General features: G+C 49.4%; 2 protein-coding genes across 2 annotated transcripts; one reads left to right on the top strand and one right to left on the bottom strand.

The window, feature by feature from the left end:
• The first annotated feature begins 204 nt into the window (after positions 1–204).
• Positions 205–6592, top strand: Eme1 (essential meiotic structure-specific endonuclease 1). The gene is given in 10 exon segments (XM_036194678.1): positions 205–976; positions 1062–1189; positions 1607–1620; positions 1622–1661; positions 3441–3527; positions 3624–3742; positions 3920–4022; positions 4256–4371; positions 6015–6204; positions 6416–6592. Coding segments are annotated over 10 exon segments (1746 nt in total).
• Positions 6593–6787: 195 nt separating this feature from the next.
• On the bottom strand, positions 6788–21845 carry Lrrc59 (leucine rich repeat containing 59). Its single transcript, XM_036197590.1, has 7 exons — positions 21507–21845; positions 19681–19740; positions 16974–17132; positions 16650–16754; positions 12063–12135; positions 10073–10246; positions 6788–8683 (listed from the first exon to the last, which is right to left on the bottom strand). Exons 1-7 carry the CDS (start codon positions 21609–21611, stop codon positions 8436–8438), a joined length of 924 nt encoding a protein of 307 aa, XP_036053483.1. The 5' UTR covers positions 21612–21845; the 3' UTR covers positions 6788–8435.
• Positions 21846–22601: the final 756 nt, after the last annotated feature.

Here is a 22601-nt window from a genome sequence, read left to right as displayed (position 1 = left end):
GTTTTGAAGCGGGGATCCAGTTGGCCTACCAGTGTGTCCATTTTGAGTTCCAGATTGAATGTGTTGGAACATGTCCTATTTCTTTGATTCTCTTAACATATTTATCTTCATTAAGCTTGGCCACCTCCAGCGGACCAGCTTGAATGGTCTCATATATGTCTGCTCTCTCCTTTTAGGCCATTGATTTGATAGCATGTGTTAGGGATGGCTCTAAGAAAGGCATCCCTCTCGCTGCTTTCCTCGGAGAGTGATTCTGAGGAATTGCCCACATTTGCCTTTCTGAAGAAGGAACCACCGTCAGCTGACAGGGATCAGCCTCAGAGGGAGAATGTAGTGGTGGTCACCTCAGATTCTGAGGCCTCCTGTCCTCTATCACCAGGCTTGGAAGATCCACCGTTTGTCCTAGATGCAGCCAAAGCGCCCACACAAGCAGGGCCAGTCAGAGTGCTAAGCAGTGGAAGTGAGGATGAAGATGTATTTGTCCCTCTGGCTGAGAGGATCACATGTAAGTTTTTGACACACAAGCAGCCGAGCCCAGAGCACTCTAGCTCCTCACTTAAAACTGTTTTGGATCATCAAAATAATACAAGTGGACCATGTGACTGGAAAAAGCAGCCATTTCCAACGATCCCTGCTGATGTTCCTCTGCACAGTGCCTTAGAGAAGAGCCCAGTAAATGACGGGGACTCTGTCTTAGACAGTCTGTGCCATCAGCTTCCAAATCACCAGTCCACCTGCAGCGAGTTGGCAGTAACTAAAACAATTCCCGACATCCCTCTACCTCAGAAGAGAACCAAGCGTAGTCAGAAGGTCCAGAGAAGAGGTTCTCAAGGATGCTGGCAGCCAAGCCAAGCAAGCAGGAAGGAAAACACCCCAAGGCCACATGAGAAGAAAAAGAAGGCAGCGATGGTCAATAGGCTGAAAGCCCAGAAACCGGAGGAATGCATGAAGCATATTGTGGTGGTGCTGGATCCAGGTTCTCCCATGTTCCAGCTTCCCCCTGAGCCCGGTTGTCGGTGTCCTGGACTCCCCCATGACCAGCCCTTTCCAATCTATTGCAGTGCTTTTACAGATGGAAGGTGGGGGCCAGCTCCTGGGAGCACTGCAGTCTATGGAGTGCAGCTGCGTGGTTGAAGCCCAGGCCGTGCCTCGAAGTATCACTTGGAGGAGGAGGGTAGAGCTGGTAGAGGTACGAGCTTCTGGCTGGAGACTCTCCTGCCCCTTCACCCTCTAGCACTGCTGCACTGTCCCTGGTTGAGACTGAGTGACACAGCTGTTACTGTCCCCAAGTCTGAAGGGTTGAGGGGAGGAAGTGGCCAGCAGAATCCAGGAGAATGAGAGGGCCAACACTATTATGGACAAGCCTGGGAAATGAACAGGCAGAGTTCATTCTTTTCCCCTCCAGTGTACCACTCAGGTTCCTAGCTGGGAGCCCAGGGGCCTGGGGCTCCTGTGATGTCCGGACATAGTTAGGCAGAGTGGGACAGGGGAAGAGAATTTGTGTGCCTTCCCAGTTCTCTAACTGGACTTGGGGATCGGAGCAACTGTGTTTAAATCCTGGTTGACTGCCCGCCTCTGCAGTTTATCACACGTCTTTGTACTTCAGTTGCCTGTTGTGGAGTGAGGCCACTGGTAACATCACTTTCCCCTGTGGGAGGAGGGTGTAAGTGAGGTATCCTGGCACTAGTATCTGGTAGGCTTAGGGCACATATTCCTCCTCCAGCCCGGGGTCTCACGGTACTGTATTGACTGTTCCCACCATGCCCCCTCTCTGTGAATCCAGACACTGCCCTTCAAGAGTTCAGAAATGCCAGGCGGTAGTGGCGCATGCCTTTAATCCCAGCACTCGGGAGGCAGAGACAGGCAGATCTCTGTGAGTTCGAGGCCAACCTGGTCTATAGAGTGAGTTCCAGGAAAGGTGCAAAGCTACACAGAGAAACCCTGTCTCGAAAAACCAAAAAAAAAAAAAAAAGAGTTTAGAGACGAAACATTAAGATGTTTGTCTCCCTCTCCTTTGTTCCTCATAGTTCTCTCAGTAACTTAGGACAGTCACCTACAATTTAACTTGTATTATTAGCAAAACTATATTCATAGCTGGGCATGGTGGCTCACGCCTTTAATTCCAGCACTTTGGAGACAGAAGCAGGTGCGTCTGAGTTTGAAACCAGCCTGGCCTGTATATAATGACCAGGCCACTGTATATTGAGGCCCTGTCTCAGAAACAAACAACGAAACCTCTTTCTTCATAGAGCAGTTGGTCTTTGAAGACACTTTGCATGTTCTCTCGGGTTCCGATCACAGCTGTCCTGAAGGCTGAAATCTCCACACTTCACAGATAGAGCCATGGGATCAGAAAAGCTGAATGCCTGCTTCAGGGTCACAGCTGGAACTGGACCCCAGAGCTCCCCCACCTGCACCCTGCTATGTTAGGAGTCTTGCATTGGGTTCTAGGGACCGTGAGAAAACTGCCCAAGCCTTGCTCCCAGTAACTCTTCAGCACCCTGTTACTATGGGGTGGTCGGCCCTAAGCACCTTGGCTTTGACTGAGCCCTTGGTCTGATGAAGGTTTTCTTTTTTTCATCTTTTTTCCTGGTGGTGCTAGGGATGGAGCTCAGGGCTTCATGTGTACTAGGCAAACACTCTACTGTTGAGCTGCACACTCAGCACCAATGTCCCCCTCCTTTTTTTTTTCTAAGATAGGGTCTCTCTATGTAGCCCTGGCTGGCCTAAACTCAAATCCACCCGCCTCTGCCTCCCAAGTACTGAGATTAAAGGCATTCGCCACCATGCTTGGCAATCCCTTCTTTTTTTTTTCCTTCCTTTCTTTGTTTTTTTGTTTCTTTTTTTGTTTTTTGTTTTTGTTTTTTGTTTTTTGTTTTTTGTTTTTAGTTTTTCGAGACAGGGTCTCTCTGTGTAGCCCTGAGTGCCCTGGAACTCTCTATGTAGCCCAGGCTGGCCTTGAGTTCACAGAGATCTGCCTGCCTCTGCCTCCTGAGAGCTGGGATTAAAAGTGTGCACCACCACTTTCAGCTTTAAAAATGTATTATTGTTGTGTGTGTGTGAGTTGTGTGTGTTTATGTGTGTGTACACGCGCCATGGTGTATGTGTGGAGGTCAGAGGACAACTTTGTGGCATCACTTCTCTCCTTCCACTTTTACCTGGGTTCCAGGCATCGAACTCCAGTCACCAGGCTTGTGTGGCAAGTACTTTAGCTGATCACCTTACCCACCCTGTTCATATTCTGTCTCTGAGATGCAGTGCACCAGCCCTGAACAAACAGTTGAGGGGGAGGGACCGGGTCACAGGTAGTTTTTCTCACCACCATGACATCAACCAAGAAGGAAAGGCTACTACATAGGGCCATTCACCCAGATCCAGCCCACCCCACAGGTACCACAGCTGCTGACCTGCCCTTTGCTGTGTTCTCGGGTCTTTTGCAGGATGGAAAAGACTGGGTGGAAGAGCCGACCATCCTGGTGTTGCTCCTGGCAGAGGCCTTCATGTCCATGGTCAACAACTTAGGGCAGGTGTGTGGGGCCGGGGGGGGGGTAGAACTAAGGCATGGAATGGTGCCAGCCTCTTCCCAGGAAGCCAGTGTTGATGTCCTTTCTGTCACTATGCAGGGAAATCCGAGCCGCACTGAGAAAGGGAAGGAGACACTTCGGGGCTTTGTAACTGATGTCACAGCAAGGACAGGGAAAGCATTGTCACTGGTGATTGTGGACCAGGAGAAATGCTTCAGGTATGGATATGCCCTATAGATATAGGCCTTAAAGGGGCAGCTCGTGGGTTATCAAGGGGGAGCTTCTTCACCCTGGCTATGAGGTGTTCTGCAAGATGGTGACCCTGCCAAGCGTGGGCTATGCTGGTCAGTTGTCTCGCAACACTTGCCTGGCTCAGTTTGGGGCTGCTGTTCCAGGGCTCAGAAACCTCCACGGAGAAGAAAATCAGGAATGGCAAATAAACAGGCCAAAGAGAGGCAGCAGAGGAGACTCATGATGTCCAGGGTAGACATGGAAGAGGTAAGGAGTCCTGTTGCCAGGGTCAGGTGAGTGCTCACTGGTTACCTCATGAGGTTTCCAACTGAGCCAAATAAAAGGCACACTAGCACTTCTGTCTACCTTGGATTGGGTAGGAAAGGGATACATGGGGCCAAGAGGTTGAGTGGAGCTTTAGTGAACATTGAGAAGACTTCCTCCTGACCAGTCTCCCCACTCTTCTAGTCTATTGTTTACTGTTGCCTTTGGGTTCCTAGGCATTGGTGGATCTGCAGCTACACACAGAAGCCCAGGTTCGTATGGTGCAGAGCTGGAAAGAGTTGGCTGACTTCGCCTGTGCATTTACAAAGGCTGTGGCTGAAGCTCCCTTCAAGTGAGTGACCTGGCTAGCCTTCCCACCTCCACCCTCTGCCACGCAGGTCATGCTTTTTCCCTTGGTTCTTACAGCCAGAGACAATACACCTTTCTCCTCAACTGCCACCAGCCCAGTGTCTGTTTTTAGGCAGAAGCCTATCTTGAGCTGGAGATTCTTGGCAAAACCCTCAAATCTAGGGAGCTGGAGAGATGGCTCAGGGGTTAAGAACGCTTGCTGCTCTTGCACAGGACCCAGACTGTTCCCAGCATCCACATGGCAGCTCACAACTGTAAGTCCAGTTCCAAGGGATCTAACACCCTCTTCTGGCCTGTGAGGACACCAGGCAAGTGAGTGATACACATATACACATGGAGGCAAATACTCATACATAAAATAAAAACCTCAATTCCAGCCCTTTATAAAAATACTCTTTGATGTAAGTCTATTATATAAGTTGATGCTGGATTACTAGGATTCATTCAGGTCAGATCTTGAGTGATTCTAGTCAGAACTGAAAACCCAGGGACCTCAGAGACAGCCCTGCCTAGGTGCTTTATTTTATAATGAGGGAACTGAGAACTGAGTTGTCTAAGCCCTCAGCAAGCAAGAACCAGAAACATTCCAAATTGCCCAATTCTCAGTCTCCTGTGCCTCAACATCAGGGGGAAAAACCAGTACCTTCTCTAGTGAAAAGGACTAGATGCAGGCAGGGGTTGTTTTTTAATCTTTCTGCATGTGTGTATGTATGTGTATGAGAGTATGAGCAGCAACCTCAGGTACAGGCCTTTACTGGAAATGCAGGAACTCCTTTGCCACTGCATATGTAGGGACAGCTGGCCTGTGACTCCAGGGATCTGTCTCCATATCCCATAACCCCTCTGTAGGTCTGGGGTTCCAGACACAGCAAGCACTTTACCCACTCAGTGATGCCCTCAGACCCCAGATGTGATTTTCTTTTTCTTTTTGGTTTTCGAGACAGGGTTTCTCTGTGTAGCTCTGCGCCTTTCCTGGAACTTGTTTTGGAGACCAGGCTGGCCTCGAACTCACAGAGATCCACCTGGCTCTGCCTCCCAAGTGCTGGGATTAAAGGCGTGCGCCACTACTGCCCCTATTTCCTACTTTTTATGTGTATGGAGGTTTTGCATGCATGTGTGTGCAGTACCCACAGAAGGCAGAAGGGGGCACCAGAGCCTTTGGAGTGGGAGTCAGGTGGTAGTGAGTTGCTGGGAATCAAATCTACTTTGGTAGAGCAGCCAGGGCTCTTAACTGCTGAATTATCATCCCCAGCCCCACCCCACCCCCAACTAAATGCAAATTTTTGTTTTTGGAGACAGCTTTTCTCTGTGTAGCTTTGCACCTGTCCTGGAACTCACTTTGGAGACCAGGCTGGCCTCGAACTCACAGAGATCTGCCTGCCTCTGTCTCCCAAGTGCTGGGGCTGGGATTACAGGTGTGTGCCTCCACTGCCCGGCTCTAAATGCAATTTTTAAGGGAATTTGCAACCAACACTATGCTTGGGAACAGAGAGACTCAAACTGGCCTGATGTAACACTGAGTCTACCTCCAGGCCACTGGAGAACTTTTCAGTCCACAGTTGAGGGGACAAATAAGTAGGAGAGAGGAACTTGGGTTCCCACCAGTGCTCTTGGGTGCTCTTGCAGGAAGCTCCGGGATCAAACCAGCTTTTCCTTCTACCTGGAGAAAGACTGGGCTGGAGGGATGAAGGTGGACCCAGCTGGTAGGGGGCTTGCGACAGTCTGGAGGAGGCAGATCCAGCAGCTGAACCGAGTCAGTTTGGAAATGGCCAGTGCTATTGTGGATGCCTACCCCTCACCACAGCTCCTGGTGCAGGTACACTGCTATGGGCGGCCTGACTCAAATGCCTGAGGGAGGTTTGGTTGAGGGGCCAAGAATGTAGGTCAACTGTGTGGGTTGTCTGGCCTGAGACAGGACAGGTTCCCCTGCCTCAGACTGACCTGACTACTCTCCTATCCTGGCTCTTGAACCAAGGGATGGCCATGGATGGGTGGTATGGGACTAAGGGGTCCTTTACCACTTCCAGGCATATCAGCAGTGTTTTTCCGAGCAAGAATGCCAGAATTTGCTGGCTGACATACAGGTACGCCGTGGAGAAGGTGTGACAGCCACCTCCCGCCGCATTGGGCCAGAACTATCCAGGCGGATCTACCTTCAGATGACCACACTGCAACCAGATCTCATCTTAGACAGTGTTGACTGACACCCCTCAGCAACAGGCTGCGAGTTTCCCCAACCTTGATCGCTGACAGTTAGGGACTGAGTCTCCTCATGGGAACAGAGAAGGCTGAGACACTTGAATCCACCTCCACCAGCATTGACTGATCCTCTCCCTGCATGGACAACCAACCATCCCACGCCGTCCCAGTCGACCTTCACAACGCAAAGGAGAAAGGCAGACCACTCAGACACGGATTTAATAATTGTAGAAATTCAAAGAATAAGCATCAAATCTCGAAGTCAGAGTGAACTCTTGCCTGCGGGTTGGCTTGACTAGGCTCAGCCACTGAGCTGCCTCAACCAGCCAGGGAACTGACTCGGCTGACTTCTGTTTCATGATGTCACCATGTGTATAGTAAGTACTTTATCAATAAAGCATTTGTACCAATGGCTCTGGAGCTTGGAGGAAGACTAAAGGAATGTGTAGTGATTCTGAGTGAGACGTGGACCTACATGGCAGAGCTAGCTAGGGAGGAGAAAACAAAGGCCTTTCTTCCAGTGTCAGGACAGTTTCGAGTGACAGACCTATCCAGATGGGCCACTAGGGTACTCTGAACTGTGACAGAACTTGGTCCCTTAGGGGAGAGTCAAGGAGCTTGCAATTGGGAGTTTTTAGCAAATAAGCACCGAGACACAGTTGCTTCTGATCCTTCATCCAGCTGCTGTGAAAAGACAAGGGAAAGGGGAGTAGAAATGCTTTCCGTAGCAGCAGGAAGGCGGGTGGCGCTGCCCTGGTTTGTGCTAACGTTGAACTGTGTATCTGTACCACTCTACAGCACCACCCTGTGACTCTGTTCCCCTTTAGCTCCCACTTTTCCACGCCTTCCTTCCCTGTGACAGGTCCAGATCACCTCTAAACCTGTTTCTTGAAGTCAAGTTTCTGGGCTGCCTCTGAGGTATTTCACCACACCAAGTACCAGTGGAGCTGTCCCCAAGCAGCTTTGGTAGAGATCTGCCTCTGCTTCCAGGCCTCTAGGGAGTTAATGCTCTAAACTGAGGCGGGGAGACTGCCTGCTGCCATTTTGTGGAAGCCATTTAAGTTGAGGCAAAATTCCACAGGAGCTTCCCAGGACCCTGCCGGTATGAGATCTACTTGTGTGGCAGGCCTTGTCGATTATGAAAGACTCACTTTGGCTAAGACGATTCGAGTGTGAGTTCATTCTCAAGGAGCCAAATGACATCAGGGAGAGGAAGAGAAGTGGAGTGAGAGTTGGGTCTGCTTTAGACCAGCTAAAAAGGCGTGGACAGCCCCCTGCTCTGCCTCAAAGTGTTACATTGGACCAATGGCAGTGAAGCCATCTTCACAGCCGGGCAATTTGTACGTTCCTAAAATGTTGAAATGTCTGAGATCTTTAAGGAAACATTACTCCACCCTCCCCACTTAGGCTAGATTTATCCAAGTACTCCTAGTCCCCAGGAACACGCTGCCTTCCAATCTGTCCTGGTTATCCAGGAAGGAATGAAAGAAAGGGTCTGTGACATACAAAAGTATAAATGTAGTGACAGCTGACCATTTAGTAGAAAGGAACCTTGCCTTACACAGCGTGCTGTGACTAGAAAACTTAGGTCCTCTCTCCCCACCCCGAAGCCTATTCCTTTAGGCATGCAGGTAACTCTTCCCCCCCCCCTCCATTTCTCCTCATTCCACCAGGGAACCCTGACTAAGGGACAAAGAAGTCCTACAAAGGCGAGGTCTCAAGTACCAATCAGCAGCCATTTGATGATGGCAGGTAGGTCTGACGCTAAAAAGAGGTTGTGTCCAGCAGAACCCAATTCCATAGGAATCCAAGCTCCAAGGCTGGGAGGCAGCGGTGCTGAGGATAAGCTCACTGCTGGGAGTCGGTCTGGAGGACCCACCGGAGGATCTCATGATGGCGCAGGCCCTGGACGGCATTGTCGTAGATGGTGTTCACGCTGTTGCAGAGGGGCTGGTGCTGCAGCCCTGTCATCCGGCATGCAACCAGCCCTCCTGCCACACACATTAGCAGCAAGAGCAGCAACACCTTCAGCACAACCCAGGAGCGTGTGTGTTTCCGGGGTGGTGGCTTGCGAGGACGAGAGCCAGACTTAGATTCTGGAGGGACAAAATAAGTCAGTTTGTAGAGAGCAGCTCTATAATCCATGCAGATCCACTCCCTTCTCAAGTCCTGAGCAGATGTTTTAGGAACATCTAAATGAGAGCTAACTCTCCTGCTATTCAGAGCCCAAAATGTAGTCTTCCCCAAGATCGCTAAGAACTACATACTACATCTGAAGATGGGATTCATCCTGTTGCCTTCTGTAATCGGTCCCCAGGGCCTTCCATTCTCTTTGGTAACAGGGAGATGGTTTGGGGCCCTCAGGATCACAGCAAGCTCATCAGGGTGTTCAGAAGGGATAGACCGCCATCCACGTAGGGGGATGGGTCCAAATACTAACATCACAAATGTCACTATTATATAATGTGTAAACTAGGTGTGGTGGCACAGGTCTGTAATCCCAGCACTCAGGAGCCTGAAGCATCACAAGAAGTTTGAGGACAGTCTGTGCTATGGTGTAACGGTCTCCAAAGGAAAAACTGCACAAAGTCTGTGGCAAAATAATGCCAGTCTCTAAAAAAAGAAAAGCTCAGCCAGTTGTGGTAGCTCATGCCTTTAATCCCAACACTCTGGAGGCTGAAGCAGGAGGATCACAAACTCAAAGCTAATCTAGGCTACACTTCAAGACCTTTTCTCAAAACATAAGCTCAGGAGCCGGGCATGGTAGTGCATGGCTTTAATCCCAGCACTTGGGAGGCAGAGGCAGGCGGATATCAAGGTTCAAGGCCATCCTGATCTGCAAAATGAGTTCCAAGATAGCAAGGGCTATAGAGAGAGACCCTGTCTCGAACCCTACCCTACCCTCTAAAAAAGACAAGCTCAGAGGGTAAATGCACACCACATTACAAATGTAACTACTCCCAGGAACAAGGACGGTCATGTGCAGCTGCCTTTTGCTAAGATGCACCCCGCCCCATGATCATGTACTAGTTTCCCTCTTTGGTTTTTGAGATAAGTTCTCACTGTAGCCCAGCCTGAACTCAAACTTACAACCCTCCTGCCTCTACTTCCCTAGTGTTATGGTTATGAATATGTATCAACATGCCCAGCTTCACACATTACATTTATAATGAGAAAATGCTTGAGAATTTTAGGCAGAAAAAGGTGGGGGAACTGGTTTTTGTTGGTTTGGAAACAGGGTCTACTATGTCACTCCAGCTGTCCTGAACTTGATCTGCAGACCAAGCCAGCCTTGAACGCAGAAATCTTCCTGCCTCTACCTCCCAAGTACCACAATGCCCAATTTAGGCAAGAAACTTCTTCACTGGCTGGCAAACAGGCAGTAGTGACATTAGGTGACTTGGTCAAGGCAAGAACGAACAAAACACAGGAACACAAACCACCATTCCACCCTGCTGCACCCTGTCAACGAAAAGCAAACCTACTTGGGGCCTGGTTCGTCTCCTTCTTGGGCTTCTTCTCCTGCTCCCGCTTGGAAGCTTTCTGGGCATCGTACTCCTTCCGCCGACGCTCCTTCTCCTCCGCCTTCTCCCGCTTCCGCAGCTCCCGCTCCTTTGCCTCCTTAGCCTGCAGCTTGGCCTCCCGCCTCTTCTCTGCCTCTACAACACATATGGAGAGCATGACGCCTTTCACGCAACCCCCCAGCAGCTTACCACCTGTGTGATAAAGTGAGGCTTCACCCGCCTTTTCCCTTATGCCATGGCTCACAGACACTGAGAGAATCCAGGTACAGGAGCACAGGTCTATAATCCCAGTACTTAGGGGTGTGTGTGGGATTATGAGTTTGAGGCTAGACTGGGCTATACAGGGAAAATCTATAAAAAATGTACTCCCAGCACCCAGGAAGCCGAGGCAGAGGATCACCTGGTCCAGGCCACCCTCAGCTACACAGTGAGGTGAAGACCATCCTGGGCCAAGTAACTTTCCCTTTAAAAATGAAGTTTCTCTCAGGGTTTACTGAGTCTTAATAAGAGACTTCTGGCTACAAGTGAAGAGGGCACCAGATTTCATTACAGATGGTTGTGAGCCACCACAGGGTGCTGGGAATGAAACTCAGCTGCTCAAGAAGGGCAGCCAGTGCTTGTAACCATGGAACCACCTCTCCAGTCTTTGCTGTCTTTGGAAAGTAATATTTTAGGACAGGTATGGTGGCACAAAACTTTAATCCCAGCATTCCAGAGACAGAAGCAGGCAGATCTTTTTGAGTTTGAGGTCTCCCTGGTCTACATAGTGAGTTCCAGCCAGGGCTACATAATGAAACCCATAATAAATAAGTAGGTAATATTTTTATTAATTCTTTGAGAATTCCATCTAAAGTATTTTGATCATATTCACCCTACTCCTCTTAATTCCTCCCAGACCTGCCTTTACCTGCCTAATTCTCCCCAATTTCATTTCCTTGTTTGTTGTTGAAGTTGGTTTGGGGTTTTTTGTTGGTATGGCTTGGTTTGGTTTGGTTTGTTGAGACAGGGTATCTCTATAGCTCTGGCCATCCTGGAACTTCATTTAAGAGTGTCTAGGCAAAGGAATGGCTAGGCTGTGGTCTATGTGCTACCAAAGAAAGTGTGCACAGGCTAATTTAATGGCACGCTTGCCTCTGTGTGGAGGAGACCGGCCTTGGTCACAGTAGGCCTGCTGGCCACCTCACACCTCACTAACTTGGGATGCCATTCTAGATTCAATGGAAAGCCAAGAAAGAGTTTGAAGCACACCGCAGCAGTACCTCCTGACCTGTTTCACATAGACCCTGAGCTGAAAGCTAGAAGATAGATTTGTGGAGATGGCACAGTCGTGAAGACAAGCCAGAAGGCATGTGGTTCCACGGGATGGTGAAGAGTCACACAGAGGAAACAGACTGAGAACAGCAGAAAGAGTCACAGAAATCTGCCCAACCGCAGGCTTGAAGACGCCAAGGGGTTTCCTCCTATAGGGAAGGTTTCATACTGGGGTTTGGAAACGGAGATGGGTCTGCTCTAGTGATTTGTTTTGTTTGTGGGGCTTTACCTGGGTTTTTTTTTTTTTTGTCTCATTGGTTCTTTATTTGGCGTTTTGTCTTCTGAGATGAGGGTCTTGTTTTGCAGCCCAGGCTGTCACTGAATTCAGTGATCTTCCTCCCCTCCCCTCCTAAATAGTGACATTAGAGGTATGTGCCCACATGCCTGGCTCCAGCTATGCTGAAGGTGCCCTTTTACCCTCAGAGGATGGCCACCTCAAAGCAGAGACATGATAAGCAGTTGCTTGTTGACTGTGGAGCCCTATAGAGGAGCCTGGATGGAGAAAGGTGTCCGGTAACAGGGATGCCACTATACTGCCTATGCCCCGCCCCCTGTGCATCCTCCTATAAATCCTGTTCCGGAAGCCAAGACTGCTGGCTGACTAAGGACAGAGAAGGTGACTACGAGGATGGCCACCCACCTCGCTCCACTTCCAGCCGGCGCTGCCGCTCTCGTTCCTGATCTGCCTGCACGGCCTTCATGTGCTGTAACACCTGCAGGAGAGAAGAGGCTCTGAGCTACGCAGGATGTCTGTTCAGGATTCAAGAAAGAGACTGTTCATTTCGGGATCCTGGACTATCGGCCCCCAAAGGTGGAACAGAGCTGATGGAGATAATCATGTCTTTGTATCTTAAATACTTTATTGCAGAAGAGTCACGTGAGTCCAGTTCATAAGACTGTCAGAAAAAAGCTTCTGGTAAAACACAACACCAGCTAGAATCTATGAAAAGTTCTGTCATTCACATGACCCTCACAGTTCACATAATTCATCCAGTGGCTCCCTGTTGTCCCCAGGGAGACAGCATTCCTTCACCATGTTCTCCTGACCCCTCTCCTTTGGCTAACACAGGCCCTTAGCCTGTTCCTGTTCATACACTGTAATTCCCTCTAGTTTCTTGTTGGTTTGGGTTTCTTGAGATAAAGTAATGACCAGTAAGTATCCCAGGCTAGCCCTGCATTTGTGGCAGCCCTGACAGGCATGAGCCAGCACACCAGCTAAGCCACCAGCAGGAACTGTTTCATTCCTAGGCTAGGTGTGACTGGTTGAAGGCACTAGACACACCTGACTGACTGTCTGGCTTTCTATTACAAAAGGAAGAAAATCCAGACAACAGATGTACCCAGGGCACACAGCACAAAGTAGCACAACTGAGATCTGAGTACTGACCCACTGAGCAGAAGACAGCTCCAAGAGAAAGGCCCAAACACTGCCCACTGTAATCAGTACCCAGTGCCCCAAATTCTCAGGCTCAACTCATGGATGACGACCTCTAACTGTAAGAGTCGCAAATATTCTCACTGTGGACACAGAGGAGGAGCCAAAACCCTTTTATCATTTCTATTGGTTTGTTTTGTAGAGCTTCTACATATTAAACACACCCTCTACTACTGAGCTACTGGTCCCCTTCAGTCCTGTAATTTTTTTTTTCTCAAGACAGGGTTTCTCTGTGTAGCCCTGGCTATCCTAGAACTAGCTCTGTAGATCAGGCAGCCTTGAACTCACAAGGATTCATCTGCCTCTGCAGTGCTGGGATTACAGGTCTGCCCCACCACCTGGCTTTTGTTTTTGTTTTGTTTGGTTTTGGTTTTTTTGAGCTGAGGATCAAACCCAGGGCCTTGCACTTGCTAGGTAAGCACTCTACCACTGAGCTAAATCCCCAACCCCTTGTTTTGTTTTGTTAGTCCTGTAATTTTAGAAGCTGGTGTTCCATGGGTGTAACTCGGACCTCCTGGCAATCTACACTCTATCATACCGTGTGATCTCAGCAAGTTTTCTGATCTGGAAGCCAAAGATAACACATGCTTCTCTGGCCTACTGTGGTAACTTGCTCTGCCACTCAGCATTCTGCAGCATGATGGGCATGCAATAAACACTGCTGCTAATCATGTCATTTTTACTGCATGGATAAAGAGGACAAGGAAAACTTGAACTATTCCAAAGTAACACAGCAGAAGGACCCCCAGGACAGATCTGAGTATTCAAGCCTAACTCAGTTCTTGGAAACCAAGCTCACACACGTCACAAGAGGGGTCCTACAGCCGGCCTGCAGAACCCTCTCCTACAGCCTGGTTTGAAGCCACAAACTGCTAACCCAGGACTTGGACCTACCTGCACCTGCCAAGGGAATCCAATTTATAAAAATGGCTGCCCAACAAGGAACTGCAGGCACTGGAGGATGGACAGACATGATAGTGAGGAGAGCCCAAAAGCCCAAAGCTCCGGTCTCACCCCAAACTAGATACTAACTAAGCAAGTGTGTGGCTGGCTCTGACATGTCCATTTTTACCCTGGCTTCAAGGTCCCATCAGAAACGATCTGAAAACAGGCAGCTCAGAAATGAAAGAGACTCCCCTAAAGTAAGCTCCTAGGGGCAGATGCTGTTCTAGAAACTTCCGACCTTATTCTGACTCCCCAAGCCACTCCTCTATAGCACCTGAAGGTGCTGCAGCTCAGGGCAGCCAGGCCAGTGCTGCCAAGGACTGTGGCTTTAGTTACCATCCACAATGCACTGCGCTACCTGGAGCATGTCTGAAGAAACGTGTGAGCAGAGGGGCCTCCACACTAAATGCAAACTACTTCTGTGGCCATAAGCTACGAAGTATCAATGGGTGTCAATCAGACTGGCTTCAAACACACCACATAGCCAAGAATGAGTTTGAATTTCTGATCCTCCTGCCTCATCACAAGTGCTGGGATTATGGCCTTGCGCCACCATGCTTGGTTTTATGCTGTCCTAGAGATCTCAAACTCAAAGCTTCATGCACACTAGGCAAGCACCCTACCACAGTCCTCTCTGGATGATCAATTCCATTCCATCTGACATTACCTGCTGCATGGAGAGATGAATGTTGCATGTACACTGAGATTTCACAGGTCAGAAAAAAGGGAAACAGCCACGTCCCAGGTCATAAAGACTATAAGACACACGTGTAAAGTGTACACGGCAGAGAAGTAGTTGCCACTATGAGTCTTCAGAACTGAGATTGCTCATTAACACCAAGTTTTCACAGCAGGATTCACAGACCATGTGAGCCTTGGCTTCCTACATTGCCTTGCCTGGGTACGTTACCTTTCAGCTTGGCTTCTTGTAACAATAATGGTGAAATTATATAAACCCTGAGTAGATAAGGGGTGGTGGTGAAGGCTTTTGCTTTTGAGGCTCACAGAGGAGACCCTTCACATACATTTAGCTTATATTAACTGAAATACAGCTAAGTCTATCTTGTTCCCACAGCACCCAGACATAGTAAGCCATTTGGTGCTCAGCTGAAGTGGTGTTCCACTGCCAGAGTGGGCATTATTGAGGGCACAGTGCTGCTCTCAATGAACAAGGTAAGGGATCATCAAGGAAATTGGTCACCAGGAAGGTCTGTCTTGCACAAATGTCTCTGGTTCCCCACTCTCTTGTCAGGACATGAGCTATAAATTTCTAAACATTAACCCCTTTTCAAAAGATTTAAAGCTGGGCATGGTGGCGCACACCTTTAATCCCAGCACTCACGAGGCAGAGGCAGGCAAATCTCTGTGAGTTCAAGGCCAGCCTGGTCTACAGAGCGAGATCCAGGATAGCCAAGGCTACACAGAGAAACCATCTTAGGAAAAAAAAAAATGTGTGTGTGTGTGGGGGGGGGGGGGGGGGGGGTAAGTGCCTAGGGAGGCCGGAAGTATCAGATCCCCCTTGAGCGGCCAGTGTAGGTGCTGGAAATCAACCCCGAGTTCTGCAAGGAGAGCACGTGCTCCCCACTGCTGGGTCGTATGCATGTGGAGGTGAGAGGACAACTCGGGAGACAGGTCTTTCCCTCCACCCTGGGTCCTGGGGATGGGACTCAGGCCATCGGGCTCGACACTAAGTGCCTTTACCCATCTACCCACCTTGCTGGCCTTCAATCCGAACTTTTTTATTGGCCAAATTGCTGTCTCAGAAAGTCATAGCTTTAACCTTACTAAAGTGAGGGCATAGTGACTATGTGCTGGTAAACAACTGCTGAAGTTGAGAGATGGTTTAGTTAGTAAAAAGGCTTGCCTGTAAGCATGGACCTGGGTTTGATCCCCCACTCAGTGAGAACACTGGGCTTAGTGGCACACACCTGTAACCCCAGTGCTACCGAGGTGGGGACAAGAGGATCTCTCCGTCTCACTGGCCAGCCAATCTCGCCTAATTGGTCAAGGACAGACCCTTTCTCAAAAGATGTGAACAGCACTCCTGAGGATGTAACCAATGTTGTCCTCTGGCCGCCACACACAAATGCATAGATTTAAAACCTAGTCAATAAGGAGGCTGGCGAGATGACTCAGCAGTTAAGAGCATTAGCTGCTCTTGCAGAGGACCTGGGTTCAGTTCCCAGCATCTAATTCAGGCAGCTTACAACTGGTTCTAAGTCCAAGCCTACACCTTTTGCTGGCTCTTCCGGCACCAGAGCTGCATGTGGTGCATATACATGCAGGCAAAACACATATACACATAAAACAAAAGTAAACTCTTTAAAAAAAAATAATAACATTTAAAAAATAAGCTAATCAATAAAACAACTGTCAACACAATCCCAGATTGGAGCACAAGTGGTTTCTGAAGAAAGAAAGTATGCAGTAGAGATGGCGGCCCTACTACTTGTAAACTAAATGCACCAGGCAGGGCTCAGTGGTTAGGAGCTTCTGCTGCTCTTGCAGGATCTGGGTTCAGTTCCCAGCATCCATATCAGGCAGCTCAGTGCTTGTAACTCTTGGTCCAATGCCCTCTTACATGGCCTATGTGAGCACCTGCGAGTATATGGTACACATAAACTCATGCAGGCACATACTTAAATCTTTTGAAATAATAATAAATACGAAGTAACTACAGCAGCACAGACCTCTCCCTGTCAGACTCATCTCATCGAGACCTGGTGCTTTAATAACACGGAGCTGTTGGTACCCTGGGAGGAAAAACAAGAGGGAGAGGCGAGTCCCAAGGGAGAGTGTGAGCTCCCACGGGAGTGTGAGCGAGCCCCCTGGGAGCTTCACACTTACCTTGTTTGCACACTGCTTACACTGCTTCTCATCCAAGCAATCTCCTGCCACCTTGGCCAGGACAGGATCCAGGGGATTGTCTTTCAGATCCAGCCACTTCAGGTTCTACAGAGACAGGAAAAGAGGCTGGCTAAGCCCGAGTTTACATAAACTCCCTCAGAGTGGAACAAAAGGAGCTAGAAAACTCTGTTCTACTAAGAGAACAGCCAGCTGAGGCAGGGCCAACCAGGTGGCATTTCTGGTCCCCTCTTCTGCTCAGGGTCATGCTCCCAGAGTCCCTGAGCCCTTGACCACACTTGGCTGGGCAACCCTGGTGCATATTACCTTGAGCTGAGCAAAGCTGACAGGCAGGGTGACCAGCCTGTTGTTGAGGAGATCCAAATGCTGAAGGTTGACCAGGCGACCAAAGTCTGCGGGCAGCTGCTGCAGCTTGTTCTTGCTGAGGTCCAACTTCACCAGATGTGTGAGGCCACAGAAATCCGACTAGGACCCGGAGAAAGAAGACTTAGCCCAGGGCTCACACACTTTAGTATAAAGGTGTAGGAACTCGCAAGTCAAGAGTATCTCTGTGTAAATCCCAACGTTTGCCAGCTTCTTCTCTTCAAATGACAGTGGAAAGACCACATACTGTTACAGTAATTACCTAGACAAGCTTGTAAAACAGCATAGCACAAAATCTGCATTAGAAATGCATATAACCCATTCAGGAAGCAGAGGCAGGAGGATCTCTGTGAGTCTGAGGCCAGTCTGGTCTACAGAGTGAGTTCCAGGACAGCCAAGGCTGTTACACAGAAAAGCTCTGTCTGAAAACATTTTCATCTTGTCGAATAAACTCATCTTCCACACTGCTGCTGGAGTGATACCGGGCCTTTCCTATCGTCCCCCCCCTCCCCCCCCCCCCCCCCCCCCCCGTGGTGCTCTGTCTTCATCTTTCATAAGATTTCTCACTGCACATGGTAGGATACACTTGTACTCCCAGCTATTTGGGAGGCTGGTACAGTTGGAGCCAGCCTGGGCAGAATAACAAAACCTCATCTCAAACAACAAATGGGACTATGGGATAGCTCAGTGGTGGAATGCTTGCCCAGCATACGCAAAGCCCAAGTTCAGTTCCTAGCACCACACACACAGAAATGGCATAGCTTATCCATGAGGCCCTGGGTTTAATTCCCTCCCCCAATATCCTTCCAAAAGAAAAGAAGGGTTGGGGATTTAGCTCAGTGGTAGAGCACTTGCCTGCCAGCGCAAGGCCCTGGGTTCGGTCCTCAGCTAAAAAAAAAAAGAAAAGAAAAAAAAAAAGAAAAAAAGAAAAGAAACATACATATACCTGTTTTTATAAAAAACAGCCAGTACTTGAGTACTAAGTCTTAGTCTTTGTTTTTTTGTGACACCTAGCATAGTACTTTACACAGGTGCTCAGTGAGTGTTAGGATAAGTAACTAAATGCCTAGAACCTGTCCTACTCAAGCCAGGCTCATTCTTAGCACAGAAAAAAAAGTCCCTGACATTAACCTTTGCTAGGCATCCACCTGACAGCGACAGTACAGTCAGCTAATGAGGCACTGATCATGCTCTAGGGACTCATAAACACCAGTGGGCACATGCTGAACAGTGAAAGAAAAGATCTTAGGACAGACAGACAGCAGGCTCACTGTCAGAGAACTTAAGGGGTGCTGAGTGACTGTGGGGTGCAGTGAGTGGATAGCAGCTGTGAAGCTGCACCCTTCTTTAATTAGATACACAACACTTCCTGGAATAGAAACCATTTTTAATGAGCTGTGGGAAGAAGATGCTGTTGACAATAGGAGAAGCCCAAGAGACCACCGAGAGGGATGGACTAATGAGCCAATGGAGAAACTGCTAACTTCTCAACTCCACCCCTGAGACCTGAGTCAACAAGAGGTGACCCTGGAATCCAGCAAGGGATGACTGGCCATGGCACAGAATGCAGGAGGCAACACTGACAGCGAGGGCAGCCTGATCACAAAGGAGCACCACTACAGAGGAGGGTGGCCTTGCTCGGAGAGGCCGAAGGAATCCAATGCCCACATGGGTGAAGTAACAGCTGGGTCTTATTACACCGGTAATCTCAGCACTCAGGGGTCTGAGGCCATCCAGAGGTACACAGAGAAACCCTGTCTCCAAAAAAAAAAAAAAGAGACCAGGAAGAAGTTCTGCAAGAAAAATCAAAGCAAGAGGAATGAGGGGCAAGGGTGGGAAGCGTGCATATGAGCAGGAACAATTATTTATGTTTAAAATGTCATGACGACACATTGTTGTCTATGCAAAGGGGGGGATTCCAAAAGCGTCAAAAGGACTTGATATACATTGGGTATGCTCCATGACAAGAAAAGCAAATCTCAAGTAACTAGTCCCACAAACCACAGTCTTTCCTGTTCCTCATCAAACGATGTGTGGCCCCAGTGTGGTAATCAGGCCTGAAGTCCCAGCTCTTGGGAAGCAAACAGGAGAGGACTGCTTGGGTTTGAAGTCAGGCTGGGCCACACAGTGTCTATAGTCTCAAAACAAAAACAACTACAAAACAAGCCAGGCACAGTGGCACACACCCACAGTCCCAACATGCAGGAGGTGGAAGCAGCAAGGCCAGGGGTTTCAAGGCCAGCCTGGGCTACCTAAGACCTTGTCACAAAACAAAACAGGATGCAAGGGACGAGGGCTCACTTATCCCACAGAATATAGAGCAAACAGACACATGGTCTCTAGCTCCTTTATGCAAGAGAGATAAACTACTTTTGTCAAGACTAAAATAAAGCAGAAAAAAGATGAGCCCAGCAAGTGATTCGGCAGCATCCTGCTGACTTTACCTTTCTATGCCCAGCCTCACCCGCTGTTCTAAAGAATGTACTTCTGAGACAAACCACCCTCTTCCACTGGTCCCCACCAATACCCTCAGACTTAGCTGGACCCTGTCTACAGACCTCTCCTGAAATTGTACTTTATGCCAACTTCACCCCCAGCAACATGAAGAAGGTTCAGGGCTCCAGGACTCACTGGTGTTTGCCAGTCTTACCGGAAGAGAGCTCAGTTTATTGCAGGACAGATCCAATACGGTGGCCTTTGGGAGTGCAGCCTAGAAAGAGACGAGAGAGACATGTCAAACTAACAACTGGAATGATTCAGTGACATCTGCTAATGAAGCATTTTCCAGAGAATGTTCCCACAATTACAAAAACCTTAAAAAAAATATGAGGGGGGCAGGGTGGCACATGCCTGTAATCCCAGTATTCAGAAGGCAAGAGGATGTCAAGTTAAAGACTACCCTCAGCATCATAGTGAGACCCTGAAGAGGGAAAGGCATGTTCTTGGGGATAAGAAGGAAAAAGCCAGTCAACTAAGACCCAGGGAAGACTGCAAGAGGAGAGGTCTGACCATAGAATGTCCAAGTTCGGAAAACTTATCCTTCAAAAAAACCCCAGGGCACTTGAAAAGTCTTCTCTAATGCCCTGTTATTAGGTTTCAGGGCAGGAACTGGGTCTAATAAAGCTCTACAGTTTGATTTACACATTCATTCAGTCATCCACCCACCAACAAGTATGGGTACTGAGTGCCCTCTCTGAGGAGGGCTCCGGCTAGGGAACACCAGAGTGAGAACAAGGCCCTCACAGCCTATCTCTACTTTCCAATGGTGTCCAGGACTAGAGAGGCTCTGCAAAACTGACCCTTTCTTCACATGCTATAATGACCACATGCCTGGAGGATATAGTTTCTGGTCCTAGGGCCAGGCTCAAATAAGTCTGGCCATCTTCCAAGAGTGAGAAAGGAGTCAAACATTCAGTTAAGGATCCTAGGCTAACCTGAACTGTCCAAATGACCACCTTCAAAAAAAAAAAATTCTGAATATCACAGAGTGGAAAAACATCAGCTACATCTATTGACATTTGCTACCTCCAAGTATTTGACATTATGATTTTAATACTTATAAATGTATGAGATGGGAACCGTTAACACCATTTTGTAAACGAAGAAATCTAGACATAAAGGTTGGTTGGTTAACTTGCCAAGGACATTCAGTTATTGAGCAATGGAGCTGGGATATGAACTGGGCATGCCATTCAAACCACCGTACTACACAGCCACAGTGGAGGAACGACTAGGCCAAATGACAAGGGCAAATGCAGTCCCTTAGCGGCAATAAAGAAAGTGTAGGTAAATCAAACTGACGCCAACATGGGACGTTCGGGCTAGGGAGCACAGAGTTGGAAACCCACAGATGGAGGATATAGCTCCACACTGGTAACAAAGTAGGTGTGGATGTCCCCGGGACCTTAGACTTTGGAACAGGGGTGGGGGTGAATGAGGATGGAGGGTAAAGCGCGATTCCCGACAGTTTCAGAGCAGCTGTGATGAGACCTTGCCAGTCCTTCGGAGAGATTTCACTTTCTTCAAGGAGGGCAGCCTCCCGGCTGCGACAGCCAGCTGGGATTGCAGGCTTCTTAGAAAAGCTGGGTTCGGCGCCACACCCAGGTCTATCTGAAGGCCTACTTCCCGGGACCAGGTCATTCATTCATCCTCGAACACACCCAGCCACCGCTCTCCGGGGTCCCACTTTAAGGCCCAGCAGGAAGCTGGACGTAGTGAGAGCTTGCAAAACCAGAGTAAATTCACTCCTGGCCTCTCAAGAGCCCAGGGGTCGGGTAGGGAGAGCGTCCCTATCATCTGGAACTGTGCCAAAGTGACACGTGTACACCGCAATAAGAACACTGGGGCCGACCGCAGCCTCCCGGGAGACCTAGTTTTTAAAGATCGGGAAACTGAGGCTTGGGAGAAGGGCCTGCCCGCGAGGGGCCGGCGTCAGGAGTAGAGGTGGGCTCCCGGGGCTCGTGGGGTCGTACTGACCAGCTCCTTGACGGGGACCTCATTCAGGTCGCTAAGGCTCAGGTCCAGCTCATTGCCGTCCAGCTTGTCGCGGAGGTTCCCGCCCTTGCTACCGGCCTTGGTCATGATGACGCCGGCTAAGCGGGTCCCTGCTCCCGGGATCCGACAGGCAGGAGAGAGGGCTGAGCAGCCGCTCCTGGGCTCGGCGGATTCGCACCCAACGGATCACGACTGCGCCTTAAGCCGCCGCCGCTGCTGCGAGGCCGCCGCCGCCTGTCCGCTCGCCCGCCGCACTCCCAGCCCAGGGCCCTGCTCCCACCGGTGCCGCCGCGACGACGACCACTTCCGTGTCCACGTCACCTTCCGCGACCACTGAGAAGGGCCGGGCCAGAGCGGCCCTACCGTGTGCCGGCGCGCCCTCTGCCGCCCAGGATGCTGTACTGCAACAGCAGGGCGCCGCCTCCGCCCTGAGGAGTTGAGTTGCTAGACGTGGCAGTCCTGGGGCGGCTGAAGCAGAAAGCAGAAACTGGACGTTACAGGAGCTGGGTTTGCATCCAAATTTAGCCTCATGAGGTCATCCCTTTCCTCTGGATCAGGAGCCAAATCTGAGTGTGTCCTCCAAAACTTCTAGTATTCTACTACTAAGTCTGGTTACTATAAACTTCCTCTCCTCACTGCTTCAACCTTTAGCCCCATCTCAGTTCAATCCCTCGGACCCAAATAGTAGACGGAGAGAACTGACTTCCTTGAGCTGTCTCCTGACCTCCGTCCGTATGCCATGACATGCACATGTGTATGCATACACACATAATAAATAAATATGTAATTAAAAAACAAAAAGCAAGTTCCTGTTGGATGAATGAAGCACTTTTACCATGTGTGTGGCGTCTGTGCATGAATACATGCTCACATGTGCTTATGTAGAGGGTCATGGTTGACATCTGTTGTTTTTCTTGATTACTCACCAGATATACGGAAGGAGGGTCTCTCACAGAACTCTGAGTTCTCCGGACAGCTAGTCTGGCTAGGGAGCTTGCTCCAGAGGTTTCCTGGCTCAGCTTCCCACATTCTGGGATTAGAAACTGAAGTGGGGGTTGGGGATTTAGCTCAGTGGTA

Source organism: Onychomys torridus, chromosome 8 (genome assembly GCF_903995425.1).
Source record: "Onychomys torridus chromosome 8, mOncTor1.1, whole genome shotgun sequence".
In the NCBI taxonomy this organism is placed as follows: Eukaryota; Metazoa; Chordata; class Mammalia; order Rodentia; family Cricetidae; genus Onychomys; species Onychomys torridus.
The sequence above is the reverse complement of the archived record's forward strand: the minus strand, read 5'-3'. Positions and strand labels throughout refer to the sequence as shown.